Below are 19,355 nucleotides of genomic sequence, written 5' to 3'. Positions count from 1 at the left end.
GCAAAAAAGACAAAATGTGTCTTAATGAAGCTTCCATTCCTACTGGCACAAACATCTCTCCTTACACACACACACACACACACCCACCACCATCCCCACCTCCTCTGCTATCCCTTTCTCACCATTTTTTCCTTCTATTTGTGCCTGATGCAGAGTGCTGTGGTCAGCCTCTGGTGGCCAGCTCCTCCCTAGGATGCCTTTGTGACACCCTTCAGTGACTCAATGCCAAGACCAAAAATCTGACCATTGGAACTGTTGATAAAAATCTGAGGATTTTGTAGTAACTCATGCTTTATATTCACGAAATTGGTGCCTGGAGGTGTCAGAGCAGAAGTCAGCGAATTTACTTCTATTTTATCCAGACTAACATTGGTATCTTGGGCACCTGCTAGGCAACTTGGGGGAATATTGAGAGAGTGAGACTATAAGGGAAAATGAATCTTTGCACTCAGAGAGCAAACCAGACCTGCAAACTGAACCTGTTACACAGAATTGGGACAGTCATGGACGGTGCATCTGAGGGGCCCGTGAAGGAAGGACTTCTGAGAAAGTGTTTCAGACAGAAGGAGCAGCATAAGCAAAGTCAAGGGCAGGGAAGTGTGTGTTTGGAGCCTAGAGTGTGAGAGATGAAGCTGGAGGTTAAGGTCATGTTAGAAGCTGTGACAGATAAACTTCAGCCCTGCCCCCGTCTCAGTGCCTTAACACAATAGAAGTTTATTCCTTGCACACGTTAAGTTCCCAAATGGAGATTCCTTCCATCCTGTGGCTCTGCCATTTTCAACACAAGCTTCCAACTGCCCAGAAGGGGAAAGAGCTGGGCAGGTTTTACGGATCCAACCTGGAAGTGGTGCCCATCACCTTCACTCACGTTCCATTGGTGGGGACTTACCACATGGTCTCACCAACCACAGGAGAGCCTGGGAGAAATAGGCTAGTGGACCGCCTAGGAAGAAGAGGAAACAGGTGTTATAATTAGCTAGCAATCTCTGCTAAAGCAGATTTTTTGGAGTAACTTTTAATTTTGATATAACGTTAAACTTAAAAGTTGCAAAAATAGCATAAGGAACTCCTGTGTACTTTTGACCCAGATTTACCAAGTGTTCACGGTTTGCCTGTTTGCTTCTCTTTCTCTCTCTCTCCATGTATATATATATGTATATATTATATATATACATATGCATGTATATATGCATTTATATACGTATATATGCCTTTTTATATATTCACTTTTCTATGCATATGCCTTTTACATAAATGCATTTTTTCTGAACCATTTGAAAGTATGTTTGAGACATTGTGTTCCTTTATCCTTAGATACTTTGGTGTGTATTTCCTAAACAAAGACAGTTTCTTACACAGTGCATTTCTTAGCTTCTCTGTACCTTATTTCTCTCATCTATAAAATGGGGATAACAGTGATACCAGTCTCAAAGAATTATTGTGAGGAATATTCAGTGTGACAGCTGGGGACCTGGGAGTGGTGATTATTATGGCCACTGGGGTAATTCTGCCCCTTTCAGGTATCTGTGATGGGGACGCAGCCAATGACCTCACCCTGGAGGATGGCTCTGTGATGGGTGAGGCCGAGGACCCTGCTCCCTTTCTGGACAGCTGGCAGGTGCCCAGCTCCCTGACCTCGGTGGGCCAGACCCGCTTCCGCCCAGACAGCTGTGCCACGGCCGACTGCTCTCCCTGCCTTCGCATGGTGTCCAACCACACATTCAGCGTCTGCCACAGCTTTGTAGGTGTCACCTGGGTCCAGCATGGGGGGACCTCCTGGGCTGAGAATGGCAGCATCTACCTGCAGGGGGCAAGCTCCCTAGAGGTGTTGATCTTGGGACAGATTGGGAGCCTGCCAAAGTCCGTGTTGTCCCTGGGCCGGGCTGGGAGGAGCTGAGCCCTGAGATATGGGGGATGTGGGTAGGCAGCACCATCTGATGCACGGCCCAGGTCACCCCGGAGTCATTCTGTGAGCTGTGGATCCGGGACACCAAGTACTTGCAGCAGCCCTGCGTGGCACTGACCGTGTACGTGGCCATGTGCCACAAGTTCCATGTGTGCATCAAGTGGCGACGCTCCGACTACTGCCGTGAGTTGCAGGGGTGGAGAGGGGGAGGGGAAGGAGGGGGGAGGGGGCGGGGGAGGAGGGGAGAGGGGGAGGAGAGGGGAAGGGGGAGGGGGAGGAGAGGGGAGGGGAGGAGAGGGGAAGGGGGAGGGGGAGGAGAGGGGAGGGGAGGAGAGGGGAAGGGGGGTGTCTCCTCCATGGCTGCTGTAACTGTCACCCCTCACCCCTGTTAGATTGGGAGAAGGGCTCACAGACCTGAGTCCAGGTCTAGGCTTTCCCAGATTTAATTAGTCATTCACTCACTAATGGATATTAATTAATAAATTTATAAATATTTTCTAAATAAATCTATAAACATACTAACAACTTAAAAATTTTAACTTTTATTATACTTTATATAAATACATCAAATACATGTTTTATGTTGATTATTTAGTTTCTTTGAGTCTCCTCTGTAAAATGGGGGCGGTCATAGCACTTTCTTGAGGGTCGTTTTGAAGATGACATGAGATAATGTGTACAGAGTGCCGCACAGAGGCCCATCACACATTACTATCCAGTAAATATTAGTTCCTTTCTCTTAACTTTTAGTTATGTTTCTCTTTTCGTCTCTCCTCTCCTCTGTTGAGGATGGACGTGAGAGTCATTCCCCCCCACCCCCATTAGGTTTGCACTAGTCGGGTAGGCAGGGGTGGACCAGCCTAGAGTATTTTGATTTATAAATGTGAACACATCCAGAAAGGCTGGAAACAGCTCAAAGGAAGGCCACACCTATAATAAGACAGATAGAAGATGAAAAGACAAAATCATCTAGAGTACTGTTTTTCAAACTGTGGATCCCAGCTCACTGGGCATGAAATCAGCACACCCACTAATCTGGGCGTCAGCATCAGCATTTTTAAAATGCAATAGAATAAAAAATACTCGTATGTTCTGCACCTAGAATGATTAAGTGTTGTCTTGTGAAAAGGTTTTTTGTTTCAATATATCAGTGATTCTCAATCCCAGCTACCCTTTGAAATCACCCAGGGAACTTCAAAAAGTACTCATGCTTGGACCCCACAATCAGAAATGCTAATTCAGTTGGTCCGAGGTGGGATCCCAGCCATGGTGTTGCAAAAGCTCTCAGTGATTCTTTTATAGTGGCTTGAGGAGCACTGTTTACATGCACGTGTATATTGGACCACAACGTGAGATCTAGTTTTTACAATCAAGAAAGTTTGGAGGGCTTCCCTGGTGGCGCAGTGGTTGAGAGTCCACCTGCTGATGCAGGGGACACGGGTTCGTGCCCCGGTCCAGGAAGATCCCACATGCCGCGGAGCGGCTAGGCCCATGAGCCATGGCCACTGAGCCTGCGCGTCTGGAGCCTGTGCTCCGCAGTGGGAGAGGCCACACCAGTGAGAGGCCCGCGTACCGCAAAAAAAAAAAAAAAAAAAAAAAAAAAGTTTGGAAACACTGATCTATAGCAAGGGGTTGGCAAATGTTTTCTGTAAAGGACCAGATAGTAAATATTTGAGGCTTTTGGGACCATATGGTCTCTGTCACAATTACTCAGCTCTGCTCTTGTAGTACAAAAGCAGCCAGATACAAGAGGTAAATGAATGGGTGTGGCTGTGTTTCAATAAAACTTTATTTGCAGAAACAGGCAGCAGGCTGGATTTGGGCTGTGGGCTGTGCTTTGCTGGGTCCTGATCTAGAGGAAGGAGGCAATGACACTAAAACCCTTTGCACTCTCTGCTGAGGCACAGATGATGCTCTGAGCCCCCTCCTCACTCTGCCTGGGGTCTGAGCTCAGGCTGGTGCCCGCTGCTGTGCCCCTGCAGCCTTCCTGTGCCCCAGCGACTCCACATACCAGGCATGTGTGGCAGCCTGTGAGCCCCCTGAGACGTGCCAGGATGGGTTGCTGGGCCCGCTGGACCCAGAGCAGTGCCAGGTGCTGGGCGAGGCCTGTGTCTGCTCTGAGGGCACTATCTTGCACCGGCGCCGCTCGGGGTTCTGCATCCCCGAGGAGAAGTGCGGTAGGTTCCTGCCCTCCCTGGGCAGGGCGCTCTCCTCAACCTAGGGTCTCCTTCACCCTCCTGCTACCCATGGCTGAGGCCCTCTGCAACCTCCAGGTCTACTCTGGGGGTGGTCAGTTTCCCAGGGAGGGTGTGGCCTGGGACAGTCTGGGTCTCCCCACCTTCCTCAGTCCCCTGCACCCCGCCATGCCCACTGCAGCCTGCACGGACAGCACAGGGGTGCCGCGGGCCCTGGGGGAGACCTGGAACAGCTCCCTCAGTGGCTGCTCTCAGCACCAGTGCCAAGCTCCGGACACCATCGTCCCAGTGGGACCAGGCTGCCCAGAGCCCCGCCCTGAAATCTGCCCGCGCTTCGGGGAGGTGGCTCTGCTCCTGCCCACCGAGGATCCCTGCTGCCTGGGGACTGTTTGCGGTGAGTCCCACCCTGCACTTCCCTAGACCTCAACTGTAAGATGGTTAAAAGGCTCCAGCTCTGCCTCTTAACCTTGATGGATAGGATAAGACCTGGAGAAATGAAAATGTCTTATGGGGGTGTGTTGGGGGGAGTGGAGGACCTGCGGTGGGGTAGGGGAGCTGTGCCCTATGAGTCAGCGTGGGGCACGGCTTAAAGGCACGGGCTCTGGAGCCAGGCAGCCTGGTGGATGCTCCCGCCACCACCTTGCAGCCTTGTGACCTCAGGAGATCATTTAACATCCTCCGTGCCTCGGTCAATTCTGTAACATGAGGCTGATAATTGTACCCACCTTCTGGGTCGTTATGAGAATGACAGAAGTTGATACTGATCTAGTAGAACAGCAGTGGGCATATGGCCCAGCTCAATGAATGTTAACTCTGATTGCTCTTCTGTCTCAGTCCTGGACCCTGTGTGACCCTCAGAGGCCCCCTCCAAGAACATGGGTCCTGGAGGCTAGGGGAAGTACTGGGGGCCAGGTGTCCAGGGGCTGGGCATTGCTGGAGGCTGAGGGAGTCCCAGCCTCCAGGTGACAGTCCCTGTGGCCCCTGGGCCAGTGTGTAACCAGACTCTGTGTGAGGGTCTCGCCCCCACCTGCAGCCCAGGCCACCGACTCCTCACCCACTTCCAGGAGGACTCCTGCTGCCCCAGCTACAGCTGTGGTGAGAGGTCCCAGCATGGGGGATAGGGGAGGATACCTACCACCCAGGGGCAGGGAAGCCCTGCAGCCGGGCGAGGGGAGCAAGGACAGCTCTGGGGACTGGGTTCTGGCTGGAGATTAAAGCAGAGCTACGGTGGGGGTCCAGGTGTGGCCATGCAGGGTCTGCTCCCAGTGCCAAAATTCTGTCTTTTCCCCAGAGTGTGACCCAGACCTATGTGAGGCAGAGCCGGTCCCCAGCTGTCGCCAGGACCAGACCCTGATTGCGGGCCGCCTGGGGGATTCGTGCTGCATCTTCTACTTCTGTGGTGGGTCGATATGCCATCAGACGTTAACATGCATGCCTGGATCACAGCCACCTCCTTCCTCACCCCTGCTTCCCTGGGTGGCTGGGAGGAAAGGGTGGGGATCTTCTGGTGAAGTGGGCATGGGGAGAAGGGTGAGATCTCTGTCCAAAAGGAAGTGTAGGAAGAAGAGGAAACCACCACCGCTTCACCCCATACATTACTGAGCACAAGAAAATTGGTGCTTGTTCAGTGTAAGAGTTTAGGTGGTTGTGAGAGAGAACTTCCAGGTTCTGCCTCCAGGACAGGTCACACAGGACTGTGGAACATTGCTAGTGTTACCGAACCAAACTTGCGTCCTCTCATCTGCATGCAGTACAGCCAATCTACTGACACTGGGATGGGATGAAGGAAAGTGCAGCGTTTATTGCAGGTGCCAAGCAAGGAGCAGGTGGCTAATGCTCAAAAGACCCAAATTCCTTGCTCGGCGCCTGCAATAAACGCTGCCCTTTCCTTCATCCCATGCCAGTGTCAGGAGATTGGCGGTACTGCACACAGGTGAGCAGACCCAAGTTTGGTTCGGTAATGCTATGAGTCTGGCTCCTGTCACACCTGGGGTTTAGGTGCCTCCCCCAGCAACCTGCTCTGTACCATGTTCCCCAGGAGAGGTACTTCCTTTGACAGCGGTGCCCTTCTCTCCCCTCAGTCTGTGGCGACTGTCCAGATCCCATCCCCGAGTGTCAGGAAGGGGAGGCGCTCACCGTGGACAGGAACACCACGGAGCTCTGCTGCCCTCTGTACCAGTGTGGTGAGTCCTGCTGGATGTGGGGGCCAGGGCCGGAAGGGGCTCCAGGGACCTTCACAGAGTCCTCACCCTAGGACCAATGGGAGTTCAACAGGGGGCAACAGGGAGCCCCCAGGTGGCGAGCTCTGGGGAAGCAATGGAAGGAGGCCCCACCCAAGGAAGCTGGGCCAGGCCCTGGGAGCTGGATGGCAGGGGTACAGGCTGTCACATAGGTGGCTCTGAGGCTTCCTAAGGAAAGTCCCTGCTCCCTCCATGGAGGCTCCCAGGGGCCAGGGGGAGGCCTGGGTTGAGGGACAAATGCTTAGTCTACTCTCATTCTCCCGGCCTGGATCCACAGTCCTCATTCACTGACTGACCCAAGGCCCCTGCCTCGGGGTCCCTTTCGCCACTGTTACCATAGTAGCTGCACGAGGCTGTATTTTAAAGCCTCTGAAGCTCTTTTATTTTGCAATGATGAATAAAAGTGAGCCCTTTCTGATAGTTTTACAGGACATGACACCTGTGTGTAGGATGTACCTTAACATAGTACTGTATACTGGGTACAGTGTACTGTACCTTAACTGTGCCTAATAAGCATAGTACAGCCAGCATCACGGACTTTAAGCAAACCTAATGGATGAAAATTAACAAAATGTTTAAGTTTCAATATGACTTAATTTACAAAAATTCCTTTCCCTACCGACTGTAGGAAAGATGTGAGGTAGACTGCACTGGCACAGAGCAGTGTAGGGCGGGGCCTCCTCCAGGATACCCCAAGGGCAACCCCGACTGGTTCAATGTCAAGAACCAACTTTGAAACAATGTAGGCTCCCACTGAGAGTTCCCCAAAGGGCTTGATACCCGACCAAGTAGCTCCACCTGGGGGCTCAGAGGCCGCTTGTCATAAAGTGTTTACAAAGCTCATCTGAGGAGAGGATCGGTGTCCTTCCTCTCCAGCCTCTCTCCTCATCTCTCCTCCTCAGCCTCCCTCTTCCTGTTTCTCAGAAAGTACTCCGGCAACGTGGAGTGAGTACAGGCATATGGAGTCAGTCAGCGTTTTGAGTCCCAGCCATTTACTAGCTGTGTGGCCTGGGGCAGTGTACAACCTCTCTGAGCCAAGCTTCCTCATTTGTGTAATGGTGATAATAGTATGTACCTCGAGGGGCTGTTGTGAAGGTTAGAGATAATATATGTAAAGTGTGTGCTGTGTACATAGTACCTTAATATAACAGTGCTTGGCATACAGTAGGTGCTCAATAAACAGAGGCCATCGATATTATTACCTTGTCCCAGTCTTCATTATACTTTTCTTACAAAAGCACTACCAAAGCCTTGTAGAAAGTACAGAATCCAAGTAAATACAAGAAAATGAAAACACTATTTTCCTACCTCCCAGCCATTTCATTGTCAGTATCCTCCAATTCAGTACAGATCCTTCTAGATATTCTCCCCCTTTAGGTAAGTCTGTTTTACCAAAATGAGGTCATACTGTACATGCTCTTTTTTAGCCAGGTATTTTCAGTTAATGATGTTTACCTTTCATGTTGATACATTTTCAAGTCATAGCATGCCAGTCCATGGTTTTTCTGGTCTGTTCAATCCAGGATTCCATCCAGATCCACACATTAACATTATGTCTCTTAAATGTCTTTTAATCTAGCACATGTTCTTTCTTCTGTATGATACTAAATTATAGAGTTTGGGCTATGGTCCTGCAGAAGGTCTCATGTTCTGGATTTATCTCGTTTCTTCCTCTTGGAACCATTTACCTTGCTCTTCTGTCCACTGTGCTTCCTGTAAACTGGAAATTAGATCCACGACTTGGTGGCTTCAAATTAAAAATCTTTGGCTACACTGTCCTCGAGCTTCATAGGACATCACACCAGGAGACGCGTGCTCTGTGGTTGAGCCACTCTAACCGAGGTTCACGTTGGCCCTGGATTAGGGTGGTAGCTGTCTGATCTGTCCATCTTACATTTACAAATTTCCTCTTTCAACCAGAAAGTAACTGGTTATTTGGACATTATACAAATGTCCTTCTCCCTCTACCTCTTATGTTTTTGAAGCACTGATTAATACTCCTTACCTGTGCCAATAATTTTTTTTTGTAAATCAAATAAGTTTTACAATCTTTCACCTTCAGCGTTGACCCTGGCACCTCCCCTCTCCACCAAAAAGGTGTGTCCAGGGATTCCTTGCTCCTTGCCTTGGTCTCTCAATAAATGAGAATGGCCGAGGAATCCTAAACTAAGAGGGGACTGGCTGGAGAGCAAGAAGAAGGGAAGTGTGAGCCCTAGAGTATAGCATCTGCTGAAGCAGAGCAGGCTCCAGGTGGGCTACAAGAGGGTGACGTCTCCACAGCGCAGGAGAAGCCGTGTTCTTCTTAGAGAGAAACTGTCCCATCAGCGGAGCTTCACCTGGTCACCGGCTCCCCTCTGACCACTTCTCTCAGAGTGACACAGCATCCAAGGGAGGGAGGCCCAGCTGAGTGAATTTAAGGTTCTGACACTGTCAGGTCGCTAGTGCCTCCCAGGGCAGAACGAGGGCCTCCTGATGTAGTTCTACGGGGAGACTTCAGTAGGCCAGTCTTCTCCTCTGGACCCCAGAGGGTGTCTGAGGACATCGGGGGGACCTTGGAGGAGCTAGGAGGTACCCCTCCTTATCCAGTGTGTTTCTGAGGATTCCAGCTCCAAGGTGTCTGTGGCTGACGTGTCCCCTGCCTCCCTGCCCATGCAGTGTGTGAGAGCTTCCGCTGTCCCCACATACACTGTGTCATGGGCACTGTCCTGGTGGAGGTGTGGAGCCCAGACCGCTGCTGCCCCTACAAGTCCTGTGGTAAGTCCCCGCACAGGGACACCCCTCCCAAAAGGCGGAGATCCAGGCCCCTGGGGGGAGGGGGAGCCGGGCCACCACTGTCCACTCGGCTCAGATTCGACCCCTCCAGAGTCACCAGAGGGAAGCCGCCAAAATGGCCCTCCCGCTGCACCCGCTCCCTGAGTGCTGAACATTCTTTGCCTCCCCAGGATAAAAGAAGGAAAAAAACAACTTCCTGTTCCAAAAAGGAACTTCTCCACCTTAAAAAGTCTTTATTGCAACCATCTGATAGTAAATATGATTCTGTTCAAATTCGCCTCAAATCCTTTTGAGAAGCAGGCAGGGAGTGGCAGTGATCAGTAATGAACACCTGCGAGCTTTGTATAAAAATGTTTTTCAGGGACCTCCCTGGCAGTCCAATGGTTAGGAGGACTTCGCCTTCCAATGCAGGTGGTGCAGGTTCAGTCCCTGGTCGGGGAGCTAAGATCCCACATGCCTCGGGGCCAAAAAATCAAAACATAAAACAGAAGCAATATTGTAACAAATTCAATAAAGACTTTAAGAATGGTCCACATCAAAAAAATCTTTTAAAAAGATGTTTTTCGAAAAAAAAATTGAGAAACTCTGTTTCTCAGCTTGCTTTTTCAGATCCTCACTAGAATGTAAACTTCACGAGGGCAGGAATTTTAGTCTGTTATATCCATGGCTTTGTCCCCAGAACAGAGAAAAATCTCGGCATATAGGCACCTAAAACTATTTGCTGCATGAATAGATGACTCCCACGTGTGTTTCACAGCCGCTGTGACCTTGACTTCTCCTCCTCCTGAAGCTAGAACTGCTGGAGCCCTTACGTTAGTCAGCGGTGCCTCGGCTATCAGCTCCCTCGCAGCTTAGAACTGGACCTGCTCACGGGCGAAGCCTTGGAGTAGAGCTCAGCTGGCTGAGCATATATATATTTAGGAAATGCAGATGGTCACAAATTCCACCCTTGCCTTGTTCCTTCCTGGAGAGGCCCCATTCTGCTCTAGAATGTGCTCCGGAGCACGGGGAGGGATGAAGCCCAGGTGACGGAAGGGAACCTGGTATTGATCCATCTACCTGTTTATCCTCCCTGCACATTCTATGTGGAGCTCGGCATTTGGACCCATCACGCCCCACCTGCCCAACCAGGGGAGCTGCAGTCCCTATGCGCGATGGAGGGCAGCTAGAGGAGGAGCTGCACCTGCAGTGAGGGGTCTGGGAGGCTCAGGGGACTCCCACCTGGACACCTCTGGTGAGGTGGGTCCTGTCCCCTCCTGTTTTTCAGAGTGTGACTGCGACACAATCCCAGTGCCCCGGTGCCATCTGGTATGAAGACCCTGCTCCTCCCCACTCCCCCTGGTCTGCCTCCCCCTTTTTCTTTCCTTCTCTTTCCCTTCTCTTGGAGACCCTATTCCTTTAATCTAGTGCAATGAGCCTTGAATTGCAAGTCAGCATTCTCATCCCAAGCTCTGCTGTCTGGGCACAGTGCCCTCGCTTGTAAAGTGGGCCTGATCATGCTTCAGAGTTGTGGTGAGGATTAAGTACTATGATGACGCTGATGCTGATGCTGGTGGTGATGCTGGTGGGGATGCTGGTGATGATGCTGGTGGGGATGCTGGTGGGGATGGTGCGGGTGGTGGGGATGGTGGGAATGATGATGATGGTGATGATGTAATGGTGATGGTGGGGATGGTGGTGGTGGTGGTGAAGAAGATGCTGCTGCTGCTGGGGATGGCAGGGATGATGGTGATGGTGATACTCATGACGGTAGCTAATGTTTACCTAGAGCTAACTATATGCCAGGAACTTTCCTAGGCCTTTTATGTCTATTATCATATTAATTCTCACGACAGCCCAATGAGATTGCGTCTATGGTTATTTCAATTATACAAACAAGAAAACTAAGGTTAAGGTCATGTAGCTAGTAAATCACGGAGCCAGGATTGCAACCAGGATATCTGACTCCAGAGAACATGCCCTTAACCACCAGGCTGCATGGCCACTGAGAGAAGTGAAAATACTTTAAGAAATGGAAAGTTATGCTTAAAGTTATGTTTGCTACATGATTTTTTGGATTATAAGTCTTCCCTCTTTCCCACCTAGCCCACATTTTCTCTCATTTTGTCCCCCATCCCATCCTCTTCTCCTTTTAACTGGTGAGAAGGAAGGGAAGCGTATGAAACGGGCAGGGCCGGCAGCCATGCAGGGGGTCCTCGCTGATGTGGCCAGTGGGTGCTCAGAATGACAGGGGAGTCCTGAGGCCCGGGAGAGGACACGCGGGGAGACTCGGGAGCCACATGGGCATCCTCGAGGGAGGGTGACTGAGCTCACAGGGTGCCAAGGGCCCCCCTGGCTAACAGGCCTGCCAGCCCCTCCCCGCCGCTGACTCCCGCCCACTGCAAGGAGACGACTGACAAGAGAGGGCCCCAGGTGGCAGGCTGCTCCCGACGGTGGGGCTGGGTCTCCTCGCCTGGGGTGCTAACGGCCTCTGCCCACCCAGTGGGAGATGTCCCAGCTGGACGAGGCGTTCATGCAGAGCGCGGAGAACGTGTGTGGCTGCACCAAATACGAGTGCGGTGAGTGGGGAGGGGGAGCCGGGGAGGTGGGGCAAGCTGAGTGAGCCAGGGGTGGGCCAGCCGGCCTGGGGCCAGTGTGGGCGCTGGGCTCTCGGTGACTGTCGCCGCCCTGCTTGCCCATCCAGTGAAGGCCCCCGTGTGTCTGAGCCGCGAGCTGGGGGTGATGCAGCTGGGCCAGACGGTGGTGGAGGTCTCGGCAGAAGGCGTGTGCCACACATCCCGCTGCACCACCGTGCTCGACCCTCTTACCGGCTTCTACCAGATCAATACCACCTCCGTGCTGTGTGACGTCCACTGCGAGGCGGTAGGGGGCAGCGGCGCAGGACGGGCTGTGGGGGGCCATGGGGAGCTGGCCTGCAGACCCTTGGTGCTCTGGGAATCAGAGGGGCCCTTCAAGCTCCACCAAGCTCTTCGGATGAGTCTAGAGAGTGGGCATTGGGGGAACCTCTGAGACCTCTGTGGAAAGTGCTGAGGCCAGGAGGGGAACAGCAAGAGTGAAGGCCTGGCAAGGGTGAGCATTTGACAGAGAAAGCTCACATTTATTGAGCACCTACTTATGCCTGGTGCGGTCCCTATCCTCTTGGTTTGTACTGCTACCGTTTGCTGAGTGCTTCTATTGATACGTGCCCAGTACTGAGGGCAGTGACTGGCTTCTGTTAAGGGCTAAATAAGTATGAGTTGAATAAAAGGGATTGGAATTATTCCCATTTTTCAGATGAGAAAACTGAGGTTTAGGGAAGTCCCGCCATTTGTCAAAATTGCCACAGGAACTGGCACTCAAACTAAAGTCTATCTGGAATCAAAACTGCCATCCTTAATTACCAGCAAGGCCATCTCTTTGTCCACTGGGGCTGGGTTTAGGACCTGCTGTCTACCCTTATATCTACCCTGAGGCTCAGGGTAGATATAAGGATGACCTCCTGCCTGAGATGCAAGGAGGCTGGAAATTTCCTTTCTGAGCATCTGCAGGGGGCCTTTCTCTGGGTTCTGGGCTCAGGGACAAGCAGACAGTGGGAGAGGCAGGAGGGTGGAGGTGGGTATGTGGCTGAGGCCCGTCACGACTCTCCCTGTCCTGCAGAACCAGGAGTATGAGCACCCGAGGGACCTGGCGACCTGCTGCGGCTCCTGCAGGAACGTGTCCTGCCTCTTCACTTTCCCCAATGACACCACCTCCCTGTTCTTGGTATGCAGCCCCTTAACTGCGCATCCCGGGAGGGGACACCTAGGACCAGGGCCCAGGGCTGGGAACAGATGGGGTCCTGGGCAGTGCCAGGTCCTGGGCTGCACCTGTCTTCGGAGCTGTGCCCTATCAGTTCACTAGGGCCATCGGCCACAGGTCCCCATTGGCTACCTCTGTGCCCTCTAGCCCGGGGCATCCTGGATCGCAGACTGCACCCGCCACCACTGCAGCAGCACGCCCCTGGGCGCCGTGCTCGTCCGCTCGCCCATCACCTGCCCACCACTCAACGAGACCGAGTGTGCCAAGGTCAGTGCTGGCCGCCTCCCACGCAGCATGGCCTAAAGCCAGGCGCAGCAGCTGTCTTAGTGGTGGCGGTGGGTAGGGGCAGGGGTGTCTTGTGGTGTGGGGGGCTGTGGAAGGAGGGCTCCCTTGGAGCCTGGACCTGCCCTGCCACCCCAACTCCACATCTTTCCGTGTATCTTTGCTCTGACCACATCGCACCACATCCTCACGCATCACACTACATCCTCACACCTCACAGGGCCATGCCCAGATGCACGCAAACATACACTGTCGCATGTTCTAGGCACACTCACATACACACCAACACGGGCAGTCAGCTGCTCACAGGCACCACACACTCCACAGGGACGTTAACACCTCGGCAAGCCAGTACACATACCACGCACTGTCACACGCCAAGGCACGCTTGCACGCACACACCATGCAGACACACAGTTCAGTCCTGCGATGGGCTAACAGGGGTCCAGCACTAGCATGGACAGCTGTCACTATGGGCACGCCTCAAGGAAAATGATTTCCTGGAGGGTTTGGGGTTATTGTTGAATTATTAGAGTTCTTGACGTTAATATTGGGCATTTAAAGATTTCTGGTCTCACTTAGAAAACAATTACACACATCCAAGCATTCTCTTCACACAGATACACACATGCAAAATCACACATGTACACACATGTATGTGCTCACAAAACCACACACATATACTTAGACCCACGCTCACACACGCATACACACAGACACACACACTTATTTACAAAGAACTGTCACATCCATCATTTTATCAATTTCACAGTAGAGGAGGAGGGCTATCAGGAATCATTGCCCCATTTTAGAGATGGGAAAACTAAGTCCAGAGCAAAGGGGTAGCTTATCCAGGGCTGAGATAGAGCCCAGGCCACTGACCCAAGTGGGTCAGTCCCTAACCCCTTCTCTCCCTGACCCTCTGTGCAGGAAACACTAAGGCGGACGACAGTACTGGGTGGGTGGGGTGGTGCATAAGGAGAGCTGCCACTGGAAAAACAGGAGGCCCTGGCGCCCTGCACCATCTTTACCCAGCCTCCAGCCTCAGTGCCAGTGTCCCAACCAATTGCGTTAGCCCCTGTGGCTCTCAGTGGCCAGCTCAGGGGCCCCTTCCCCCTCTGGCCAGGGCCTGATGGGCAATGGGGCCTGGAACTCCTGCCCTGGAGCATCATGGGAGGAAAGGAGTCTAGACTCTAGCAGTCTTTTTGCCTCTTGCTGGGATTCTTGGCTCCTGGCCTAGTATGTGGTCTCCTACCCACCTCTCCTCCTCTCCCTCTAGGCTGGGGGCTCGGTGGTACCTTCCTTGGAAGGATGCTGCAGGACATGTGAGTGAGCATGGCGGAGGCCAGGGGTGAGGGGCTCTGGTGGGGGGGACAAGGTGTCATGTTGGGGCTCAGAGGGCCAGGTTCCTGGCCTGGCGCCTCCAGTGGTGGCTCTTCAGGGGTGAGTAGTTGAAGGGATAACACCCCCGCCATGGGGCTCATGGCACAGACACAGATCTGCAGGTGGGCAGGGGCCATGCTCACATCCCTATCCCAACAAAAGGCCTCTGCTCCTGTTGGAGACGGGATATTGGGATGTTGGGTCCAGGAGGTCAGTAACTGACCAGCTGCTCTGCCACCTCCTGCCGTGGCCTGCCATGACCTCCAGCCGCGATGCCCCCACATGAATTCCCCCTGTGGTCAGGAGCCGTGTCATGGAGGTGGCTTCAGACCCATGGGCCCCCAGACTGAGTCTGAGTGAGAGCTTGGTGCGTCTGTCCTCACCCCTGGCCCCTGGAACCTGCAGCCCCAACTGCATGTGCGTGCATGTTCCAATCAGCCTTAGGACCTTTGCCCACGTGCCTCCCATCCCCCAGGGCCCTCAACCTTTCCTTGGAGAATTTTGGACCCTGTTATGTTCACTTCACATATTCCAAGGAAACTGGGCTCAGTGCCTCATTGGCTGATCTCTGACCCACAACTCAATGTTCCCTGAATGTCCTGTGTGCTCCCTGTGACCCGTGTCCCTCTCCCCAGGTTCCCCGGGGACCCTGTTTCCTGTGGTCCCCGTTAGCCCCGCCTCTCCTCCACGGGTTAGTGTCCACTGCCACCCAGGTACTCCTCTCGGAAGCCCGCGGGACTGGAGGCGTGTAGCCGCGTTGCTATTTCTGCCAATGTCCCTTCTGCTAGGTGGCCCTGAGCTCTGGGGGTGGGGGAGGGGAGTGTGGTGCCCCTGCTCCTTGCCTCTGGCAAAGGCTGTAGGGCCAGCAGTGCATGCTGGGTAGCACGCTGCACCCCTGGGCTTGCATGGGAATGCTTCAGCAGTGCCCACTCTCTTGGTGCCCAATGCCCAATGCAACCACTGCTTTGCTACTGCTGGTTACTCAGCTGGTCTCAGTCCAGGACCCTGAGGCCATGGCCAGGACAGTTCTCAGTTCTCCTGTCTCCTGGGAGCAGAGAGGGAGGAAAAAGTGAACTTAGCTCTGGCCAGGAGACCTCCAGCCGGTGTGGTCAGAAACCTACTTGGTGAAACCCAGAGGCCAGAAGAGGGGATTCCACCCCATTTCCCACAGGCACCCCGGTGTCACAGAGGGAGTCTATGCATCTGGCAAATATTTATTTAGCACCAATACGTCAGGCCCTGTTCTAGGCACTGTAGACACAGCATAAATGACACAGCCCCATAGAGCTGACGTTCTAATAGGAGAGACAGAAGAGCAAGTGAAATTACAATAAGATGGGTGCATCTGGTTTTATGGGCGCTGAAATTTATGCAGTTGGTGGTGGGGGGGCTTCATTAAGAAAAAGAACACAAACTGACAAATCCATACCGAGGTATGAAAGTGAAGATTTATTTAGAACGAGAGAACTCACAACAAATTGTGGAAGGAGGCTGTGCAAAGGAAGACCCTAAAGCTTACATGTCAAGAGCATCATTGCAAGGGTGTCTCTCAGGAAGGTGACAGTGCCCTGGATAGAAATAAGGAAGGGAGAGGTCAGGGAGGGAGGCTGGGTGGAGGGAGGATGTTGTAGTTTCAAGAAGAAGATCAGGAAAGGCCTTGGTGAGGCAGTACTTGAGCAGGGGAGGGTGTAAACGAGCCATGTGATTGGCTGTCTTTGGGAGGCATGGTCCAGGCAGAAGAAACTGCGTGCTTATCAGTTTCCATCTCTGTAACAGCCGTGTGAGGTGGGTGACTCCCGGCCCTGTCCTGTTTGATAGCTGTGGAAACCGAGTGATCCTGCTATGTGCGAGCATCGTGCTAGGGACTGGGGTTTCCATTCACTCAGGCAATTGCGGGATCTTAATGCTTGAACCGAAGCTCAGAGCGGGGAGAGGATACATCCAGGGTCACCAGTGGATTAGAGACAGGCTTTGGGGCTGGGGTGGGCAGGCAGCTTGCCTCGTCCCCAAATCCTCGTCTTCCCTAGCCCAGAGTCCCCAGGCCGTCCCTGGCATCCTTCCCTGTCTCACCCATCTCCCCTGCCTTGTCACCTCCACCTCCTTCCAGGGCACTGAGCTAAAAGGGAGGGGCTCTAATGCATGGGCACTAACTCTGGTAGAGGGACCCTCCAGCATGACACTAACTGCCCCAGTCTGGCCCAGCCTGCTGCCCCGGGAGCACTTCTCAGCCGCAGCTGCCTCACCCACCCTGTCCCCCCCAGGTAAAGAGGACGGACGCTCTTGCAAGAAGGTGACGATCCGCATGACCATCCGTAAGAATGACTGCAGGAGCAGCACCCCTGTGCGTGGCCCCCGCAAGGCGGTGGGGGGGGTGCAGCCGACGATGGGGATGGGGGGCTCTGGGGGATGGAAGCCACACAGGCTGCCTCACTGGCCTGCCCGTCTCCAGGTGAACCTAGTGTCCTGCGATGGGAGGTGTCCGTCCGCCAGCATCTACAACTACAACATCAACATCTTCGCCCGCTTCTGCAAGTGCTGCCGCGAGGTGGGCCTGCAGCGGCGTTCTGTGCAGCTCTTCTGTGCCGCCAACGCCACCTGGGTGCCCTACGTAGTGCAGGAGCCCACGGACTGTGCCTGCCAGTGGTCCTGAGGCCTGCGGGCTGGGGCGGGCTGGACCACTTTTTGCTTCCAGCTGACCCAGTGTAGGGTGGACGGGGGGCACTAAAGGTGTGGAGAGCTGGTACGTGCTGAGCATGGAATGGCGGGCAGAGACACAGAGAGTGACTGAACGGGCCACACCGGCCCATCCTGGCTCCCTCTCTGGGCTCCCCCTCCTCCACATATGGGAGAGTGCCACAGCCTGGGGCTCAGGGAACTCAGCTCTGTCCCTGGCTTGAGGTCTGGGAAGGGCCCTCGGTCAGGGGCATCAGCCCCTGCACATCTGGGACTCTGGCTGCAGTGCTTTGGTAGAGGGGGTAAGAGTTTTCCTGAGAAGCCGGGACCAGGGCTGGACCCAAGACCCAGTGGAGGGGCCAGATGTGGTGGCCCATTCTCTTTCTCGGCCCTTTTGACCACGGAAGAACCACAGACTCAGTAAAAGGAAAGGGGGCTTAAATTGAAACATCCAGGTCTGTGTATCGCTGCCCAGGAGGACTTCCCAGAAGCAAAGAGGGTGGGTTCCCAGGCGACGTGCTCTCACCAATGTCTGTGAGGTCAGTTCCGGAGACTGGGGAGTAGACTCAGTGAGCTTCAAGCCCCCTGTAGCCCCAAGAGGGATGCCCTGGTATTCTGTTATTGACCTTGAAATTCAGGAAAGGATTTAGAAGAGCAGGGCCACGGCTGCTCCATACCCACCTACTCCCATCCCTCAAAACCGGCCTCCCTGGCCGGTGGGCTGGCTCTGGTGAGGTGTGGTGGATGAGTTGTGCTGGACCCTCCTCAGTGAGGGTGCAACTCATCCCCATGTGGGTGGACAGCCCCCCGCTCTGAGGGCCCTAGGGTGTTTAATGATACCTTCAGCTTGCAAGGGCAGACCCTGGCTTTACAATGTGCCTCTTCTCCAAGAACATAGCAGAGCTGGTCTCTGGAGGGGCCCGAGTGTGAGTTCTGTGGCTCAGCCAGTTCCCAGCTTTCTACTTCATGGGATTGTCCAGCAGGAAAGCAACAGTCAGTGGAAAATGCAGGCCCTGTGCGTGTGCAGCCGCCTCTGAGCATTTCTCAGAGCCTTGTCTCTGAACCAGTGTGTCCTTCCTAAAGCCAGCCTAGGGCCCCCTCCACACCCCACCCTGTAGCCGTCTGACCCTACATACCACTTTGTGCTGCTGGGTCCAAAGGGCATGAACATGAGGTTGTTCAGACGTCAGCACTGCCCTGTATGTCTGGAGATGTGTGGCTGCCCTGGTACCCCTAGGATTGGGGTTGGGGCCCTGTTCCAGGATGGCCCCCAGCTGTTCTTGCAGCCTCTTTGTTCCTGTATCTGTGTTCTGTTTATATATCCAATAAACCACAGGAAGACATCAGACCTCTGAGCATCTCTGAAGGTGTCAGGTTTGCTTTGAATCTGAAGGAATTTCAGCTGTGAAGACGAAATCCTATTTTATGTCCATGGAGGTCACCCTGACTTCTCTTGCCCCACCCGTGCCCAGCACTGTGCGCCACTCAGAGCAGGTCCTCCACGGGCATCTGCTGGTTTGAATTGAACTGATAGGAGGCTGGCTCCTAGAGGAGGGGTGGGGAGAAGGAAGAGGACTTTGGGAGCTGGAAAACTGGCACCCAGGTGAGGGGCCTGAGGAGTGGTCTGAGCTCTGTGGGGCCAGGGACAGATGCCTCTCACACAAGATGTGGACGGGTCAGGCCCTGAGAGTACGCTTCCTGTTGGCCTCTCAACATTTCCATATTTATTTCCCTATTCTCTCATAGAGCTTGGTAAGCTTTGCAGCTACTGTTGACTGTGCTAAGGTTAGGGAGAATCTAGGGATCGGGTTGTTAGTGACGCTTCAACTTTAAAGTACTGTTGGCACATCTAAGAGGCAAATGGGAGAATGCTTTCCCGGGTTGAACCATTTGAGAAGGAATAGGAGAGGGGCGGCCTGAGGAAGCACCAGCCAATAAGAGGGGGATACTACTAGGGCCTGGTTCAATGTTTGGATGCAAGGGCTCCACTCAGCCTGGAGGGGTAGAGCATTTCCTGTGAAGCTAACACTTGGAAAGCTTAGTTTTTATTTCACAAATATGTGTCTCCCCTCATGTTATATCTGTCTGCTAACATGAGCCCTGGGACTTTTCCTAATGAAAAGAAAG

The 19,355-nt window shown here is 53.4% G+C and overlaps 1 protein-coding gene across 1 annotated transcript in view; it reads left to right on the top strand.

Moving 5' to 3' along the window:
* The window catches only part of OTOG (otogelin), an 86,932-nt gene extending 68,383 nt beyond the window's left edge, over nt 1–18,549 (top strand). Inside the window, exons 41-56 of the mRNA XM_030831514.2 lie at nt 1,521–1,741; nt 1,951–2,089; nt 3,889–4,083; nt 4,283–4,495; nt 5,092–5,196; nt 5,393–5,500; nt 6,183–6,284; nt 8,997–9,095; nt 10,381–10,421; nt 11,596–11,671; nt 11,797–11,975; nt 12,750–12,854; nt 13,038–13,157; nt 14,452–14,497; nt 16,817–16,896; nt 17,005–18,549. Coding sequence (XP_030687374.2) covers nt 1,521–1,741; nt 1,951–2,089; nt 3,889–4,083; nt 4,283–4,495; nt 5,092–5,196; nt 5,393–5,500; nt 6,183–6,284; nt 8,997–9,095; nt 10,381–10,421; nt 11,596–11,671; nt 11,797–11,975; nt 12,750–12,854; nt 13,038–13,157; nt 14,452–14,497; nt 16,817–16,896; nt 17,005–17,205 — 2,030 coding nt within the window. The 3' untranslated portion in view covers nt 17,206–18,549. The remainder of the gene's footprint in view (nt 1–1,520; nt 1,742–1,950; nt 2,090–3,888; nt 4,084–4,282; nt 4,496–5,091; nt 5,197–5,392; nt 5,501–6,182; nt 6,285–8,996; nt 9,096–10,380; nt 10,422–11,595; nt 11,672–11,796; nt 11,976–12,749; nt 12,855–13,037; nt 13,158–14,451; nt 14,498–16,816; nt 16,897–17,004) is intronic.
* The last annotated feature ends 806 nt before the right edge of the window (nt 18,550–19,355 follow it).

This window comes from Globicephala melas, chromosome 8 (assembly GCF_963455315.2).
Source record: "Globicephala melas chromosome 8, mGloMel1.2, whole genome shotgun sequence".
Lineage (NCBI taxonomy): Eukaryota > Metazoa > Chordata > Mammalia > Artiodactyla > Delphinidae > Globicephala > Globicephala melas.
Note: the sequence above shows the minus strand (reverse complement) of the source record. Positions and strands in the feature narration are given on the sequence as shown.